Raw genomic sequence first — 18,128 nt, 5'->3', positions numbered from 1 at the left:
GCATTATAACACTTGCTCAAACAATTTCAGTAGTTGTTTACAATTATGATTAAACTCATATGAAATCCTAAATCCAAAAAATAGAAATTTAGCAAAAAAAGATACGTTATGGTTTTGTGTGCTAAATATGAAATTTTTTTATTCTATTATAGTTCATTTTAATTCCCAAAACATGTTTTTTTTTTTTATATAGTGAATTCATAACTAAAAAATCAACAAATTCACTAATAAAATATTAGAGAACTTGTTGTTACCTAAAATTTTGCTGATAAGTTATCAACAAATTCGTTGATTATAAAAGTAATGAATTCACCGGAAAAACATGTTTTGGGTATTAAAATGAACAATATATCATAATTTTAGGAAATTTCTCAGTAAGAGAGAGAGAGAGAGAGAGAGAGAGAGAGAGAGAGAGAGAGAAAGATTTGTTAAAGCACCCCCAACTTTTATTTATTATCAGCCATTCAAATTTTTCATTTATTTTTAATTGAGTTGTAATAAGTAAAGTTGGGGTGCCAATAGCAGTTATCAAAACTCACCTTATCTTCGTCAAATGTTTGACTTTGTTCGTCCAACGTTGTTTGAGATTGACAAAGAGCGTGCGTGTTTCAAATATCACACGTGCGAATGAAATGCAGGATCTCTGTCTGAGATCGTTGCAGTTTCCATTCGTTCTTTCCTTCCCTCACGGGATGGTCGTGCTTTTCTCTTCACTCGCATTTCTAGATCCGAAAAACCCTCTCTTCATCTCTATCTCTCTCTTTCGCTCACACACAGCTCATCAACCCAAATCTCAAACAAATCCCAAGGAACAAGAAAAAAAGATACGGTTTTTATCTTACATTTTGAGTTGTCAATCAGCTATTTTTCTCTATTTCTAGAAAATACAAGAAAAAGAGGTTTTTTTTTCTTTCGTTTAATTGAAGTTTTGTTCATCGATTGAGGAAAGAGAAAATGGTGAACCCCAATATTCCGTAAGAATTCCCTCTCAGCCAGAATCCAATATAGACATCTTCAAGCTTGGATTTAGATTGAAATCCTGTATTTTTTTTCTGGATTTCTGGTCTGGGTTTTCGACGGGGTCCTTGGGTTCGCGTGTTTCATTTATTAAATTGTTTGTGTTTCATAGTGGATTTTGGAAATTCAGTCTTTTTCCCCTTAATTGGATCAATTTTATTGGATTTGAGAATCTGGGTTTTTGAAATTTCTGATTTATGGGAGAGGAAATTGAGGTTCGGTGTTCGTGGATGGAATTCATTTTATAATGTTTAGGTTTTAAGGAACACAGTACTGGTTGATTGAAAACTATTGTATTTGAGTTTTTCGAGAGAAATTTAATTTTCAGGAACATTGCTGAATGGTACAGTTGAATTGTTTATAACAGCCTTTCAAATTTGGGGAATTCTGAGTTTCAAGAGGAATGTTTTTGTCAATTTATAGCTTAAATGCACTATGAGGCACAATCAATCGTAACGCATTTGGCAGAAAATTATAGATCTTCAGGGAAGTTACTTGTGTAGTATTAGGGGATTGAGGTGGATTATGGGCTGCATTTGCTCAAAAGGGGTGTCGGATGCAAATGAGTATGTTGATAGCCAAAGAGAGAAGGAATTTAGCAAGTCTGCAAAACCATTGGTTGCTCCTTCGGGTAGGGAGAAAATCATGGTGGAGGCCGGTGGTGGTAGTAATAATGGTGGAAGCATCGGAACAAGTAGGATGGTATCAAAGCCACCATCACAAGGGAATGTAGTTCCCACTCCGATGAATGAGAGGGAAACGAAGCCCGTGGTTAGTGGGAAGCACACACAAGCCCTTCATCAAAGACGGGCAATGATGGATATTGGGGTGAATGGAGAAGGAGAGCGGGCGATCTCTAGGATAGTTAGTATGCCCCATGGTGTTGAGGGAGAGCAGCCTGGGTGGCCATCGTGGCTCACATCAGTAGCGGGAGAAGCGATCAAAGGGTGGTTGCCTAGAAGGGCAGATTCATTTGAGAAATTAGACAAAGTGAGTTATGTTTTTTTTAATCTTTAACCTTCCTTTTAAAAAAAAAAAAGTTTCTTTTACTCCTTTTTCTTGCGAACTGTGAAAAACGGAGCAGCAAAGAGAACAGAAATTTGCACACAAAACACTGGGATTTACGTGGTTTGGCAATGTGTCCACGTCCACGGATTAGATTAGAAATCCAATCACTATTTTCTTTCGAGTTTTACATCCCTAGAGATCTCTAGAAAAATAGGAGCACAAAAACAAGTTTCTCTCCCAAAAATAGAAAACCCTTAAGAAAGTATTACATAATTGCCCTTTCTGTAACCCTAAAGCAGGTTTTGAGGTAACTAACTATTGGCGATTCCTTGTCATTGTATACATATTTAGTCCAAAGTTTAGGATTTTTGTTTGTTTGTTTGGTTTCTTGTGTTCTTCAAATAGTTGGAAACTAATTATCGTGTAGTGATTTCTGGCCTTTATTTCAAATAACACCCATGATTAAATTTTAAATAGATTTCAATTTTAGAGCCGATTTAGTTGCGATTCTTATCTTTTGAAAGGTCATTTAACCATGAGAGAACATGGTAATTGGTATGATCTAATCTCTGTTTAATATATATATATATGATTTTAGCTAGTGTAGTTTTCTCAAACTCAAAAGAATTACAAGTGCTTGAAGAACTTGGCATGATAAATTGAATTTAGCAACTTTTCAAAGTTAAGACAACAATGCATGCTCCATTCTCTTTTTTTTTTTTTTTTTCATTTAATTAGTCAACTATAATATAAGCTCTTAAAACTCAAATAAGTTTCAACTAGAAGTGCATTCTTGTCCCGAGCTTCCTAGTTTTCAAGCCATGAAAACTAAGGTGTATTGTGCGAATTGAAGTAAAACTTATTTGAGATTCTTTATATCTGAGATTTGGTTCTCACTTTTGAATGATATTATCATGGGGAAAATATTGGTTGGTCTAAATGATTCTCTTCACTCACCATAATTTATTTTGTTTTTCAAATGGCATGCAATTTATGCAGATTGGACAAGGAACTTATAGTCATGTGTACAGAGCCCGTGACCTTGAAACTGGAAAAATTGTCGCAATGAAGAAAGTGCGTTTTATAAATATGGATCCTGAGAGCGTTCGTTTTATGGCAAGAGAAATCTACATCCTTCGTAGGCTTGATCACCCGAATATTGTGAAGCTTGAGGGTATAGTCACTTCACGGATGTCCGATAATTTGTACCTTGTATTTGAATACATGGAGCATGATCTTGCAGGGCTGGCGGCATCACCTGACGTCAAGTTCACTGAACCTCAGGTGCTTGCTACTCCTTTATTAGTTTTGGGAAATCTAATATATCCATTGGGTAGAATATAAAAAAGTGTTTGTAGGAGGTGGGGTTGGAAAAGAAAGAGGTGTCATCGATGGTGCATTATGCTTGATGTGCCAGTTGTGGGGCCCACTATCCCAATTGGTCACCCATACGAGATCTCCTATGTCAATATTTGATCAATTGGATGAGTATAATTATCCCATTTATTAACTTTTGAGGGATGCTATTCGCACCCCAACTTTACTTATTACACCCCAAATAAAAATAAAGAAAAAGTGAATGGTTGAGAATAAGTATAAGTTGGGGTGCCAATAGAAACTATGACTTTGTTTTCTTTTTGCTAGATTTATATTTTTAGGGTTTTGGTTTTTGTATGAGCCTAATCATAACTGTAAACAGCAACAGAAATAATTTGAACGAGTGTTATAATGTTTTGTAACGTTGAGAAGATAATTTGAGCCAAACCTTTGTAATGTTTGAAGAGTGTGTTTTAATCTTTAATAGGGGTATGATAAATAATTTAATAAATTGGGTTGTAATAAGTAAATGTTGGAGTGCCAATAGCAGCTCTCTAACTTTTTCGTAGATCATTTGCCATTTTTCTTCTTACTTGTTGTAAGAATATTTTTATTATTATTATTTTTTAAATAAAGAAGATTATTAAACTTTTTTAACCCCTAAAAAGAGCATTAAAAATAGACTAATCAGAGAAAAAATTGTTATAGAGCTGACTGATCCAGTTGAATTGATTTTAGCTATGAGTTCTCTTTGGTGGGATCAAAAGAATTTTCACTTGGTTCATATCAACCTCAAAACTGATGACTTAGTTGGCACAATCACATTTATATTTTTTTTATTATGATTTGAGAAAGTCATTTTAGAGTCTGTAGCACCTGAAACTGTTACAACTCAATCAAAACTTTTAAAGATGGCTAAGACCAATTGATAGAATATCCATGGACACCTGATAGGTTCCTTAACTTTCCTTTATGTATTTCTTTCCAATGTAAATGAATCCATTTATTTACATCTCTTGCAGTTCGTATATGATCTCATTTGGGGTACATGTGCTGGGATTGCAGATTAAATGTTATATGCAGCAACTACTTCGTGGGCTGGAACACTGCCATAGTCGTGGGATCCTACATAGAGACATCAAGGGTTCAAATCTTTTGATCGACAATAATGGAATTCTCAAGATAGCTGACTTTGGTCTGGCTACCTTTTTCCAGCCTAACCAAAAACATCCACTTACGAGCCGTGTTGTAACACTCTGGTATCGCCCTCCTGAGCTTTTACTCGGTGCTACACAATATGGGGTTGGAGTGGATCTTTGGAGTACTGGTTGCATCCTTGCTGAATTGCTTGCCGGGAAGCCTATCATGCCAGGGAGAACGGAGGTACTCTCTCATCATTTCTTGGAATGGGCAACCGACTTATCAATTCAAAACCTATGTTACCTAATTTGTGGGTTCGCTTAGTTCGAATTTGAGTTTGCGGTTCATGGTTTGCCACTTGAGAATGAACCTGGTTCGTAGGGGTAGATAGAGATAAGGACATTTGAAGGTTGAAGTAATACGTCGGTTTAAAAAAAGATTGAAGATGGCAGATTTTGGGAAGAAAAAATCAAGCTTTTTTTATTTATATATTGAACATGAGGGTATTTAGTCATTTTTCATTAGTCTATTAGTAAAGATCAAGGTCAAGGGGTGTGCTATTAGTTTGAAATTTTAGGGGGATATTTCAAATATTATCAAACATGTGGAAGGGTATTTAAAAAAAAGTAAAATGGAGTTGTTAAAGTCGCTACATTTCACGAACCCACAGCAAACCGTACAACGAACTGGTTTGGGGATCGGTTCCTTTCTAATGAATTGGGTAGCCCTGTTTGAAACCATTCAGATTTGTGGACCTTATCTTGGATGGATTGTAATCTGAAAAAAATAAGATGAACAAGAGACTTCATAGTGGCTGTCAACCATACTACTAAAGCTAAGCCAAAATTGACATCTAACAGTTTGTTATAAAGTACATAAAATCAGTTTAAGAATATCTTGGTCTGATTTTCATTAATGTCCTACAAAAAAGATGGCTCAATGGTTAAACTGTTGACTGTATATTTTCCTCCACTCTCGGGTGTGTCATACCCCAGTTAAGCCCTGTGACCCTCTTATATTCATAATCATACCCCCGTTAAGCCCCGTGCCCCTCTTATATTCGTACTTCTCCCCCTCCCAACAGATCGGTCTCTTGGAGTAGTTGGTGGGTTAACTTAAACTGGTCCGAATTTGATTGGCATGTGAACCACATATATTTAGATCTTAGAATTAATTGACTAGGTTCCAATATATATATATATATATATATATATATATATAGGCATTAATTTCTACCCGTAGTGTGATTTTTATTTGGTTGATCGTCAACATCTTCCTATTTGCCATTCTTAGGTGGAGCAACTGCATAAGATCTTTAAGCTCTGTGGTTCACCCTCTGAGGGCTACTGGAGGAAATCAAGATTGCCACACGCAACAATTTTCAAGCCTCAACATCCTTATAGGCGGTGTGTTGCTGAGACCTTCAAGGACTTCCCTTCTTCGGCTTTGTCCATCATGGATGTCCTTCTTGCAATTGAACCTGAAGACCGAGGATCAGCTACTTTAGCACTTAAAAGTGATGTAAGTTTGGATTTTGCTGGTCAGCTTTATTGCAATTATGTTTTGCCATTAGGAAATTTGGAAATCTCAAAGTTGATAATGCTTCCAATAGGTTTTGAGCCCAATCTATGATTTCTGTCCAAGTTGATAATGTTGTTCATAACAAAAAATACTAGGTAGAGTGCTCCGCTTGGCAGTAGATATGAGAAACATGTGTTGTACAACATTTATATATAACTGCATTTTTGGTTAGAAGTGAACTACAGAAAGTTCAGGTTTTCTTTGATTTTCTTTCTGCAATTTATTTTATTCTAAATCTTAAGTAATCGTTTCCAGTTCTTCACAACCAAGCCTCACCCATGCGATCCATTGAGTTTGCCCAAATATCCACCGAGCAAGGAGATTGATGCTAAGCTTCGAAATGAGGAAGCTAGAAGGTACGTAATTGTAGATTTTCTAACATTTTCTTATAGGTACCTTCTTTGTTAATCACTTTGCTTTGGAAAAAAATACTTTTATGTGGTTGTTACTATCATCGGCAAAACATCATTTAACTAGAAATTAATATTAGCTCCACTATAAAATTGTACTTCATGGAATAATTTAAAAGCAACATCTCTGATGTCTTACTGCATGCACCTTGCTTGAAGCAAAGTAAAAAAAAAAAAAAAACTTATTTTTATTTTTATTTTTTAAGAAATTTTGATAAAAATCTTTAAGTGACCAAATATTTATTTCTGGTCTTATTCTAGTACTGCAAGTGAGATATTGGATTTTTCTCTCTGTGCATTCCCATGCAAACATGATACATAGTGCACCAAAATAGATGGTAAGGCTGTGTATGATTTAGAGCAGGGTTACCCAATTCGTTATTGAGGTAACGAAATGCGAACCTGTTCAAATCAAACCAATTTGTGGTATGTTTCACACTGGGTTCATGAAATGCAACAAACTCAGTGTATTCCATTAATTTACTGTAATATTTTATATACCCCTCCCCATATTGATAATTTTTTAGATAACCCCTTAAACTTTTAAAGAATGTCATGCCCCTTTGACCTTTGTCTTTATTTAATAGATTAATGAAGAATGACCAAATACCCTCATCTTCATCTAAAATTAAAAAACAATTGATCTTTTTCTTTCCAAAACCTACCATCTTCAACATCTTTTTTACCCTACTTTTAGTTTCAACCTTAAAATTCCCTCATCTTTGTCTACCCCTATCAACCGGGTTCGTTCTAGAGTTCTGAAACACAAACCCTAATTCAAACTGAGCGAACCTACGAAAGGTAATATAGATTTTTATTTCCAAAAAATGATGCCTTTATAATATTGATGCCAGGCAAAGAGCAGCGGCTATTAAAGGTCATGGAACCGAATCAGGGAAAAGGGGTTCAAGAGATTCCAAAGCAATACCAGCACAAGATGCAAATGCCGAACTACAACAAGTATGTCCAACCCATATAAGGTTTATATGTTTGTTGTGCTTTTTCCTATTTACAGCTCAATCCTTACTTTCGTGGTGGCAGGGTCATGCAAACCCAAAAAGCAATAGTGAGAAATACAATCCACAAGAGAATAGTATAATACACCCGAGTACATTTGGTTCTTCAAAGAATGGCTCAGAATTGAGGACACAACGATCTCACATACCTCAGAGGGCCACCGACAGGTCTAACTATTCTGGTTTGGTAGCGGCAAGAAGCAGTAAACAGTTGGACAGCCATAGATCGAGGAGCGTTCATTCACATTGGCCAGAGCAGCAGTTATTCGATGCCAGATACAATCAGTTGGACGATGCTGAGCCAACTGAAAAGCAGGAATGGAACCACCATTCGCTTGATAGGCCAACCTCTTCTCACAAGAAGGGTGATAAGGTATGTGGCAAGAAATCTACAATGGTTATTTTCGTTGGCAAATTAGGTAACTCTTTTGAATTTTTTTTAAATCATGAATTTGAAATATTTGATTTCTAATATATGCATACAAATGCTATAACTTAGGAAATTGATTTTTCCAGTGAAATGGGAGGTAAATTTCAAAATTTTATCTGGAAGAAATAAAAGTTTCTTTCGAAAGTCAATTTATATGACTTTAAACCATATCCTAGTGATTGGTTGATTCCAACCAAAGAATAGTTGTGTAATCTGAACAGTTATTTAAAAAAAAAAAAAAAACTCTTTGAAAATTTTCTTACATATTTCTCCAATTTGTCCACAATTTTTTTGCCACTTCAACCTCTTCTTGCTATATGGCAAGATTCTGGCCCCAATAAGATGCCTTCATGTGGCAAAAAGGGGCATGTTTTGTTTGTCTTTTTTCTATGTCAAAATATAAGAAATTCAATCGCTGTCATTTGTAGGATCGAGGACAAGAGTACACTAACTGTTAGGAATGAGTTGGAGAAGGGGACTGTTTAGCAACAAAAAAAAAAATTTGGTTGGAGAAGGGGACCCACTTGACCAATACAGAGGATGGACTATCTAGATTTGCTTCATCAGCCATGTTTCTCTAAGAGCTCTGCCTATAAAGAATAGAACTTTAGAGTGACACTCAAGAAAACCTTGCCCTTGTCTATATTCTATTTTTCATGTTTTAGTATTTCTTTCTATCAAAGTAACTTTTATTTATTTATTTTTTACTAAATTTTCTTCATTGGTTAAATTTGTATGTTTTCCATTGCTGCTGCTTCTGGTATCTTGTTCCCTTGTTTTAAATATCTATGTTCTTAACATTAGTTATAAAAGAAAGTTTCAATTGCCACACCAACTTTTGCTAATGCCACCTGAAGATGTGTGCTAATTCTTTGCTGATTTACATATGCATTGGGGTGGCATAAACAAAAGTTGGTGTGGCAATATAATCTCACTTATAAAAACCCTGCAGGAAAATTTCCCACTATAAGTTTTGAAATTCAACCTAAAACATAAACCATGAATTTCAATACAAAGGAAAACATCTTATCCATCACAAAATTACTGAGTAGGAAATATTTCAGTTTCTATGATTAGGAGTCGGTAGTATCTAAAATGAATTTGGCTATACATCACACAGCTAAAACAATGTGGTTGGAACCTGTAAAAACTTTTTGATAGTACAAATCATAATAAATAAATAAATAAATTTCCGTTAAATCTTCAATTTAGAAGAATTATATTATATACTTAAAAACTTGCCTTGGTTTATGTTTTCAGGGCTATGGTCCCAAGAAGAATAGAATTCATTACTCTGGACCTCTAATGCCTCTGGGCGGAAACATGGAGGAAATGCTCAAAGAGCATGAGAGGCAAATTCGACAGGCTGTCCGCAAAGCTCGTCTTGACAAGTCCAATCCCTGGTGACAATGCCCACTCTGATGCCCCCACTTCACACCACTAGCAATGTCAGGTGATCTTTGACACACAAGTTGGTGCTGCCTCAATGTCTCTACTTCAAATGCTCCGACACAAGTGCACAATTCTCATCTTTGGGTTTAGCTTGTAATGTAAGGAAAGGTGTGCTTCGGAGAGGCAGGCGTGGCTCAGATGTAAATGAAAAAAATCCATGATCATCTACTATTCAATTTGTGGGGGAAGGCTTTGAGTTTGTTACGTCTGCAAGATTTCATGAAAGGAAGAGCCTATGTGACAACATGTAGGTTTGTGCATTGTGGGCAGCCGAGGATTTATTTTGTACAGCCAACAATGGGGGGATCAATCTCACCAAAGTAATGTAAGAAAGCCATTCCCCAAATTCCAATGAATTTATTAGCCTAAGCATCTATCTATATGTATATATATTATCAACAACAAGAAACTTCATATTTTCTTTCTCAAACTGCTTCATAGGTGCTACATTTCCAGAAGCCTATAGAGCTTCACTATAGTATATAGAAATAGGTGAAGTTCCTACAATTGCATGTGCTAAGAGTCCTATTATATATCAATAAGTTGAGCATTAGTTAGGGAACAAGCACCAGCAAAAACAACAATTTGCATGTCGGATCAGGTCGAAATATCCAATAGTTCACTACTTCGACTTCTAGTTACTGTGATAGGGGTGTACCACTACAGTTCGGATCAGGTCAAGCTCTGGTGTTCCATCCTGATCCATAATGAGAATGCTAAAAAAAGAGACGAGTTTTGGAACGTCCAACATGTTATGGACATAATTGAATGGAGTAACAAAATTCGTTCAACCAATACCAAATCTTTAGTATAAAGCTTTGATGTTGATGATGAGTCAAACATGGGGTGGGCGTGTGGCATTTTTCGTTCAATGATCCAAGTGTCCATGAAATTGTAACATACTAAGAGAGGGAGACGAACTTTTCCATACCAGGTCAAGGATGTATTATACAAGGGGTCGTCTCGTAACCATTTTCATAATGGATTATTAGGGTCTTTTAAAGCATAAGGCAACACATACATAACAAAGTCTTGGTTAATGCTGTCTAGGGTGCAAATTAACAATTAAATCAATCAGCGAACCAAGGAATTAATTGTCGATTTATCGACTAATCATGAAATGTGAATAATTTTATTCTTCATCCTCAAAACTTTATTTTCTTCAACATTCAAATGCCAAGGACAAGATAACTATGGTTTTGAGAGGTTGAAGATGATGGATTTTGATAAGAAAACCCAAAAACATCATTTGTATATTTTTCAAAAATTGCCGATTTTCTAACGAGCCTTTTCAGAACTAACTAAATTGACCCCCCACCCCCACCCCCACCAAATAATAACCAAATCCCAACTTTGTTACTATGTTCCCAATTGACATGCATGAACAATGCGTTTCAAGCTGGGCCAATAAAATCTGCTCTCCACAAGCGCGATGTACATGGTCTTACTCAAAACTCCCCATCTAATCCCAAAACATGCAGCTCCCATATAAATATTTCTCTAAGAGAATCCTTGAGAGTAATACTCTTGTAGAAACAAAGGAAGAAATTCCCAGAAAACTATCATTCATTATATGTTCTTCGAGGTTGTTTGCAATCGATTCCGTAACTGAATAATCTCGCTGTTGCTCAATGCTTTGAATAGTGTAGCTTTGTACCCAAACAATAATTGACCCATTATTTTTTCTGAAATTTTCATTTCCATGGAACTCTTCAATGGTAAAATAGAAGATCTAAGTAACAAATATATCTTCCAATTTTAAAAAAGAAGAAGAAGAAGAGCTTGACCAAGTTTCAATAGCTCCTTGATGATGGGAAGTCAAAAACCCAATGAAAAAATTGACAAATACTACTTTATTATCCAAAATATATACCACACAAGACGAACATGTACCATTGTATACTTGCCTTACACATATAATCTCAAGTATTACATAATGGTAAAATTGATCTTCATAGCAAAAAATTCTAAATTGGTAAATTTTTCTCATAGAAATAGATTACAATTCAAGAAACCAGAACATTATAAGAAGAGAATCCTTGCACCAACAATCTTATCTGAAGCGGACTTTTACTCCCATTTCCTACCATTGATACAACACCCTTTCAGAATCTGATCCCCTTCTCGCTATGCTGCTTTTTGAGACTTGGAGCATCTTTCTGATGAAAACTTCCAACAAATTACCATAGTAAGGAAAATGATCAATTATATTGACAATGCCACTTCAGAAACGAAAAAAAAATAAAAAAATGAAAGATGAATACCTTGAGTATTAATAAACAATTAGCATAATTTAATTTTATTAGTAAAGTGAAAAGAGAAACTTACCAATTAGTTTTGGATTACGACGTGATTGAAGTTCTCTTTCGTGACAAATTTTTTTTGGATCACTCTTGTATTAAAACTATAGGAATGTGTTGGATCATCCAATGATCCTCCCCTTCTTCTACTATTTCACCTTCACGATAGCCATGCAAGCTCTTGATGAAGACTTCTGGCATATTGATTGTTCTGAACTCACAGAAGGATTTGAGAAGTTGAAAGCCATGGGGAAGCTTCTTCAACTTTGGGCATAGATGTTTAACAAGAAGTTTTAAGCATGGGATTAACCCCTTGTCTACCTCACTCAACTCTTCAGGCTCAGGCAACTCTCTTAAAATTAAATATTTTAATTTTGGAAAGCTTAAATTTTCCCCATTTTTGGTGCCAACCCAATCAATCTTCCTTCCCATGTAAACCTTAATATGTAGCATAAGTATCTCCAAAGTTGGCAATTGTGCAAAGTTGCTAATTGGATCTTCCATTAACTTGTTATTAACTACTGTACATTTTTTCAGGCATTTCAGAGAGCACACCCATTGCGGTAAGCACCCACCCTTCATAAAAAACCCTTCTAACTCCAATTTTTCAAGATGCAAGGGAGATGTTGATAATTGTTTCCAAATCAAGAATTTCTTTATCATTCCTGGTCCATATTTTCAAAGAGCGAAGGTATTGCATCTTCTCAATGGCTGCACAAAGCTTTACACAATATTCTGCTTTGACTCCATAAAGCGATAATTTTCGAAGTTGGGTCAAGTAACAAAGTTGGCATACCAAGCTTGCATCAATTAACACTTTCCCTAGTGTTGCAGATTACCTGCTTCTTTCTGATGTAGACAATCTCAAATGTACTTTCAGTTTCACTTTCACACTTAAGAGAAGATGCTTCAATTGTGGAAAAAAGGGCAAACTCTCCATCTTTGTATCACGAACATCTGAAGTTTGTAAGTTGTATAGCTTGCAAAATGAAGATGGAAGTACATTCACCCGTGTCCCCCTTACACTTAAATAACGCAAGTGAATCAAGTGAACCACAGTACTTGGGCAAATGTTTGATGTTTGTTCCCGAAAAATCTAACACCCTCAACCATTTTATGCTCAATATCATTTGAACCAAAGACAGTGGCCACAACTGGTCGACAGAAAATGTTAGAAAGGAGCGGGTATTTATATTAACTGCATCCGATGGATTAATACTAACTGAAGTGTTCTAATTGTTATGTGACGTTGTCTCTCAGTGGTTGTGTTGTCACTTTGCTTTGTGAAAGCTTTACCAAATTCTTCTTTGTTAATTACGTGAATGGCAATGTCACGCATATGGTCGTCCATTCTACAAGCCACTAACCCAACATTGCATACGTGGTTATCAACTTGCAACATACTCCTATAAATAAGCTGAAGGAAGTATCCATGTGCAACCTCCTCAAGTGTTTTCCGAGGTTGATCTTCTATAAAACCTTCGGCCACCCACAAACGGACCAATCTTGATGTCTTGATTTGATGATCTTCCGGAAACATTCCACAATACAAGAAACAATATTTTAGATGACGAGATAAATAATTGTAGCTTGTTAACAAGACTTGACTTAACCTTTCAAGATGATTATTACTTAGTTCCCAATCAAGATTTTCAAGTACATCATTCCATTCCAATTCATTTGTGCCTGTCTTTGACATGAGACCACCAATTACAACAATTGCCAATGGCAATCTGCCACACCTTTTCACCATTTCCTTTCCGATTTGCTTCAAGTGTTGTGGACAATAATCCAAAGACATATTCATTCTTGAATGTTTTTTTTACAAAAGAGACTCCAAACCAAATCATGGGATAATGGCTCAACTTGATGAACATAGCAAGTCTCTCCTATAGGAGAAGCTACACCCAATATGCGGGTCGTGAAGATGACCTTACCCTCGTTTTCACGTGGTAAGGAATGTTTAACTCCGTCCCAAGCATTAACATCCCAAATATCATCAAGGACAAGGACAAACCTTTTCCCTTGTAAATATTTGCATATTGTTTCGTGCAACTTATTTGGTGCCATTGTCTCCACATCACTAGGAATTGCCTCCTTCCTACTTTCATGAAATTCTTGGACATGCACTTCAACACGACCTATATTTGGAAGTCTTGGGACACATACATCCAAGCACTACATTCAAATTCCCGTCCCAATATGCTCTTGTAAACTTTTATGACTATAATAGTCTTCCCGGATCCTCCCATACCAACCACTGAAACTCGTAATTTCTTCACTTCTTTATCGATCCCAACAATATGATATTCTTCGACAAAAAGATTAGACACGCAATAATCTCCTCTTGTCTCTTCATCTTCTTCTTCGAGACTTGGGTAAGTTCCTTCTTCTCCTCGAAGGTTGTATTGCAGGCTTCTCCTAGAGATATCATCGATCTCCTTCCTGATGATTTCAATTTGAGAGTGAAATTGATGACGATTTCCCATCTGTTTGAAGAAGCGACATATAGAGAAAGTAAGACAATCTTTCAGTCTTCCAGATATCAAAGGAATTCTCATTTGAAATACGAATTCATCGAGAACATCTTCAACTTTATAAGCTTCATCTCTCACTTGTGCCACCCATTGCTTCACAACCTTACTTCTCATGCTTCTCTTCTCTCCATCCCTCAGAAAGGCCATCATTGTACAAGGTTTATCCGATAGCCAAGTCTGTTAATTTGGTTGTAACAGTCGATATTAAGGTTTCTGCCATTGTTTCAATTCTCTTTGATCCAAACAGATCACAAATTAATCTCACCAACAAAAAATAATTTGATCTTCAAAGCAGAAAGAAAAAGATCAGTCCTTCCTCACCTCAAACTCACATGGGGTGTGATAATAATTTAGAATTAGACGTACCCACCCTACACGTTTTGTTGAAGAGTCGTGCAGGGGTGACACAATGATGTGGTGGCGCTCACATGACCAGATGTTTTTCCACGAGATACAAATAAAAAGCATGTATGGTTATATGTACGCCACCATGTCATTTGTGTCACTCCACCATTAGCGTTCGTTGAATATCACCATCGTGCATTCACTGATATGATATCCCTTGACCTCAGTCTACTATTGAGATACCTAAATGCCCTCAGCTTGACTTTAAAACTCTCATTGTTCTTCCAAAAATCTATGAGTGCGTCAAACTCTTCATTCTCTCTGGGCTAAATTTATTTATTGTGTTTGACCCATAGTAACAAGTTCCGATTCGGTAATTGTTTGGCCGGGCTTCAATTTCACTAACTCAAATAAATTCTAGAGGTTTTGTATATTTGGAGGAATATACAATGATGTTTTTGGGTTTTTCACCAAAACCTCCTTAAAAAATCGAAAATGCTGGAATGACACAGGGTATTTACTGCGATTCTCACAAGTCTGACGTGGGATTTGCACGTAACCATAGACGTATTTCCTTATGATACAAGTAAAAATCATCTACGGTTATGTATGCATCTCCACGTCAGACTTGTGAGAATCACAGTAAAACCTATGTCATCCCAGCACGACTCTAAAAAATCATATCTTATTCTTGATTAGCCAATTTAATCAATTAATTCCTTTTCTTTCTTTGGAGAATTTTAAAAAAAATTAGGGAATTTCGCGACTATGATTCGACATTGTTTTCAGGCCATCTTCATAACGTGAAAAAATGCTCATATTCAAGGGCTCAAGGCCATCGAATTTTGTAAAATTTGACTCGAAGCCATTGAATCTAGGGAACATCACAAGTTACGATGGTCCTAGACTGTTGAATTTTCCTGTAGAATTTTTCGATTTCACATAGTACCTCTTCAGCCTCTTGCCAAAAATCTTTTTTTTCTTTTACCCAAAAAATCCTCATTTTTAACTTTTTAAAAAAATCTTATCTTATTTACTAGAATTTAAGGTTGAAGAAAAACATTTGAGGTTGAAGACGAGGCTAAAGATTTTTATTTTTGGCTAGAGATTGAATGTGATGGCATTTAGGCTATTTATAGTATTCTCTAAGAGAAGACTAAGGTCAAGAGGTATTTTATAAAAGAAGGATATCTTGAACATTGATCAAAACCCAGAAGACTATTTAAATGACCCTTACAATAAAAAAAGTCAATACGCGTTCTATTAACTCCAGAAATATTCAGTAATTCATAACCACAAGATTTAAGATATTTTTCCACATCTTGGGCTTAGAACCGTTGGATTTAAGGTAAAATAATGCTTTAATGTTAGTGGAAGGTACGTGTGAACTATTGACTTTTCTTCACGGACGCTTTACTTGACTTATATGCATTTTGGCCCAATTATTAACTAAAGAGATAAGGATGGGATCGGTGCCATAGTCACAACATATGATATTTTTGAGTTTCTTACAAAAACAATCTACTTTCAACTCCCTAAAAGGATTTCTTATTCCTGATATTTGAATGTTGAAGTAAATACAATTTAGATGCTTAATGAGTAAAAAAATGTTGTCGTATTCTTGATTAATCAATAAAACAATAATTAATTTGTCAAGTAGCTGATTTAATCTGCTAGTTTCTTATTTGAAGAATTTATGAATTTTTGAAAAAAAAACCCAAGAATTTTGTGATTATGATCGATGCATTTTGAGTTGATTTTTTTCCTATCATAAATTTGTTGTCCTAGAGTTTTTCAACCTTTAGGTTAAATTATTTTTAACCCATTCATCCTCGTCACTCCATCATCTTCAATCTTGCCATCAACTATTGAAATAAAGTGGATGAAAAGAGGAGGAAAATATTATTTTGAGGCACATAGTAATCTACGTTGTTTTATAAACAGCAAATACTCTCATTTCAGTTGAAATCGAAGATATATATGGATTATTAACGAATTTGTCTTCAAGATACAACAAAGTCGAGTTTGTCAAAACTGTATATTTTCTCAAAGTTTGCATTATACTTGAGAAAAATTTTCACGCAAAATCTTGAATATACAAATGCCTCTTTTGTAGAAAAATGGAAATATTTTAATTAAGAAATTTCGAAAGAGAGACTGAATTTTTTTGATTAATTTTTTTATATAATTGATTTTTGTATATAGAGAACAAAGTCAATGATCATATCTATTTGAAAATGGACAAAGAAACTCACTAGATACGAAACCCATTGGAAGGCGACCTTTGGGAGGCACCATACACACCGAAATCCAATGGCACCTTTTAGAACCACTAGGCCCCTTCTTTTTATTTCTCTCTCTATATTTTCTTATATATATAACCAAAAATTATTTTAATTTTTTTATATAGTTAAAAGCTTTTATGTGCTCTCAAGGAGAGAATCTTTGGAATGAAGAAAGATATTAAAAGAAGTCTTTATTTATAGTATAGATATGTGGGATTTGAAACATTTTTGGAGGTTTAAGCTTATCTATATGGGTTAAGGAGTCGACACCATTCAAGTAAGGTGTGAATGGACACCACTAAAATAAGTTTTGAAATTATTTTTAGGCTTATAGTGACTCACTTTCAATGGTAATATTAAAGGTCTTCCAAAAGAACTAAGTAATGATGTTCAATTAAAGGGATAGGAAGGTGTTAGACACCTTGTCCATCCTTTCCATTGATGGTTATTATGGATGACATTTTTTGAAAAATGACATGTGGCAATTATGGGACAATTTTGCCGAATATCTGATTTAGCAAAAGAGATTGGAAGAAGAGAGGTTGATTGACATCTTCAATCGAGTTTTTGAGGGTCTAGGATGAAAATTTAAAAGCATCAAATACTTGAAAATTGAAAATTTAACCATATTTGCGAAAATCAAGGGAAGTCCTTAAGAAAACAAAATCGTTTAAACATAAATAACGAAAATCAGGGAGGATCTAGAGGAGGAAGCCTCTATAAATATGTGTTTACAAGGCATGGAAATATGTAATTTTCTAGATAAAACTCTACACTACTTTTGTACTAAAATTCTAACTTGGGCGTTGAAATGGTGTTGTTGCAAGCATACCTAAGAGTACAGAAGGCAGAAACTATTCAACCAGTGAGAATTTCGAGGTAGCGCAAATTTTTGCATCTACAATTTAACGTTATCTGTGGGAACTATTATAAGAAAAAACGATTAATGGTAAGAACAATATGAGAAGGACTTGAAAAACTAGTAAATCTACCATTAACACCACAAGACCCTTTATAAGCGGTGTAGTGTTTGCTAACAGAGATGAAGGCAGAGATGCGACAAGGGCTCGAATGTCAGAATGATGAAATTCAGGCAATAAGAAGGAAAAATAAATAACTTAGACAGAGGTTAGGTGAAGAAATCGAAACTAGGGGAGAGCTAGGAACATGACAAGTACCCCCACCACCTGTAGCAGATCAAACTGAGATTGATTAGATAATAAATTCAGAGGGAGTAGGAATTCAACAAGGAAGTTTAAAAGGTCGGAATCCCATGACAAGGGAAGAGGT

At 35.4% G+C, this 18,128-nt stretch overlaps 1 protein-coding gene across 1 annotated transcript; it reads left to right on the top strand.

Annotated features, from left to right (window-relative positions):
* The first annotated feature begins 642 nt into the window (after window positions 1-642).
* Window positions 643-9,878, top strand: LOC147404356 (putative serine/threonine-protein kinase At1g54610). The gene is made up of 8 exons (XM_086440276.1): window positions 643-2,007; window positions 3,025-3,309; window positions 4,408-4,725; window positions 5,776-6,003; window positions 6,319-6,419; window positions 7,328-7,433; window positions 7,515-7,862; window positions 9,180-9,878. The coding sequence occupies exons 1-8, from the start codon at window positions 1,543-1,545 to the stop codon at window positions 9,324-9,326; spliced, it is 1,998 nt and encodes a 665-aa protein (XP_086296402.1). The 5' UTR covers window positions 643-1,542; the 3' UTR covers window positions 9,327-9,878.
* Window positions 9,879-18,128: the final 8,250 nt, after the last annotated feature.

The sequence above is a fragment of the Akebia trifoliata genome, chromosome 4 (genome assembly GCF_017979445.1).
Source record: "Akebia trifoliata isolate Shusen 1 chromosome 4, ASM1797944v1, whole genome shotgun sequence".
Classification (NCBI taxonomy): domain Eukaryota; kingdom Viridiplantae; phylum Streptophyta; class Magnoliopsida; order Ranunculales; family Lardizabalaceae; genus Akebia; species Akebia trifoliata.
Note: the sequence above shows the minus strand (reverse complement) of the source record. Positions and strands in the feature narration are given on the sequence as shown.

Excerpts from the sequence above, each read along its gene's own strand:
- LOC147404356 (XM_086440276.1), top strand. The coding sequence starts at position 1,543 with ATGGGCTGCATTTGCTCAAAAGGGGTGTCGGATGCAAATGAGTATGTT. Across the intron at positions 6,004-6,318 it reads CTTTAGCACTTAAAAGTGAT|TTCTTCACAACCAAGCCTCA; the intron begins GTAAGTTTGGAT and ends AATCGTTTCCAG. Across the intron at positions 6,420-7,327 it reads CGAAATGAGGAAGCTAGAAG|GCAAAGAGCAGCGGCTATTA; the intron begins GTACGTAATTGT and ends TATTGATGCCAG.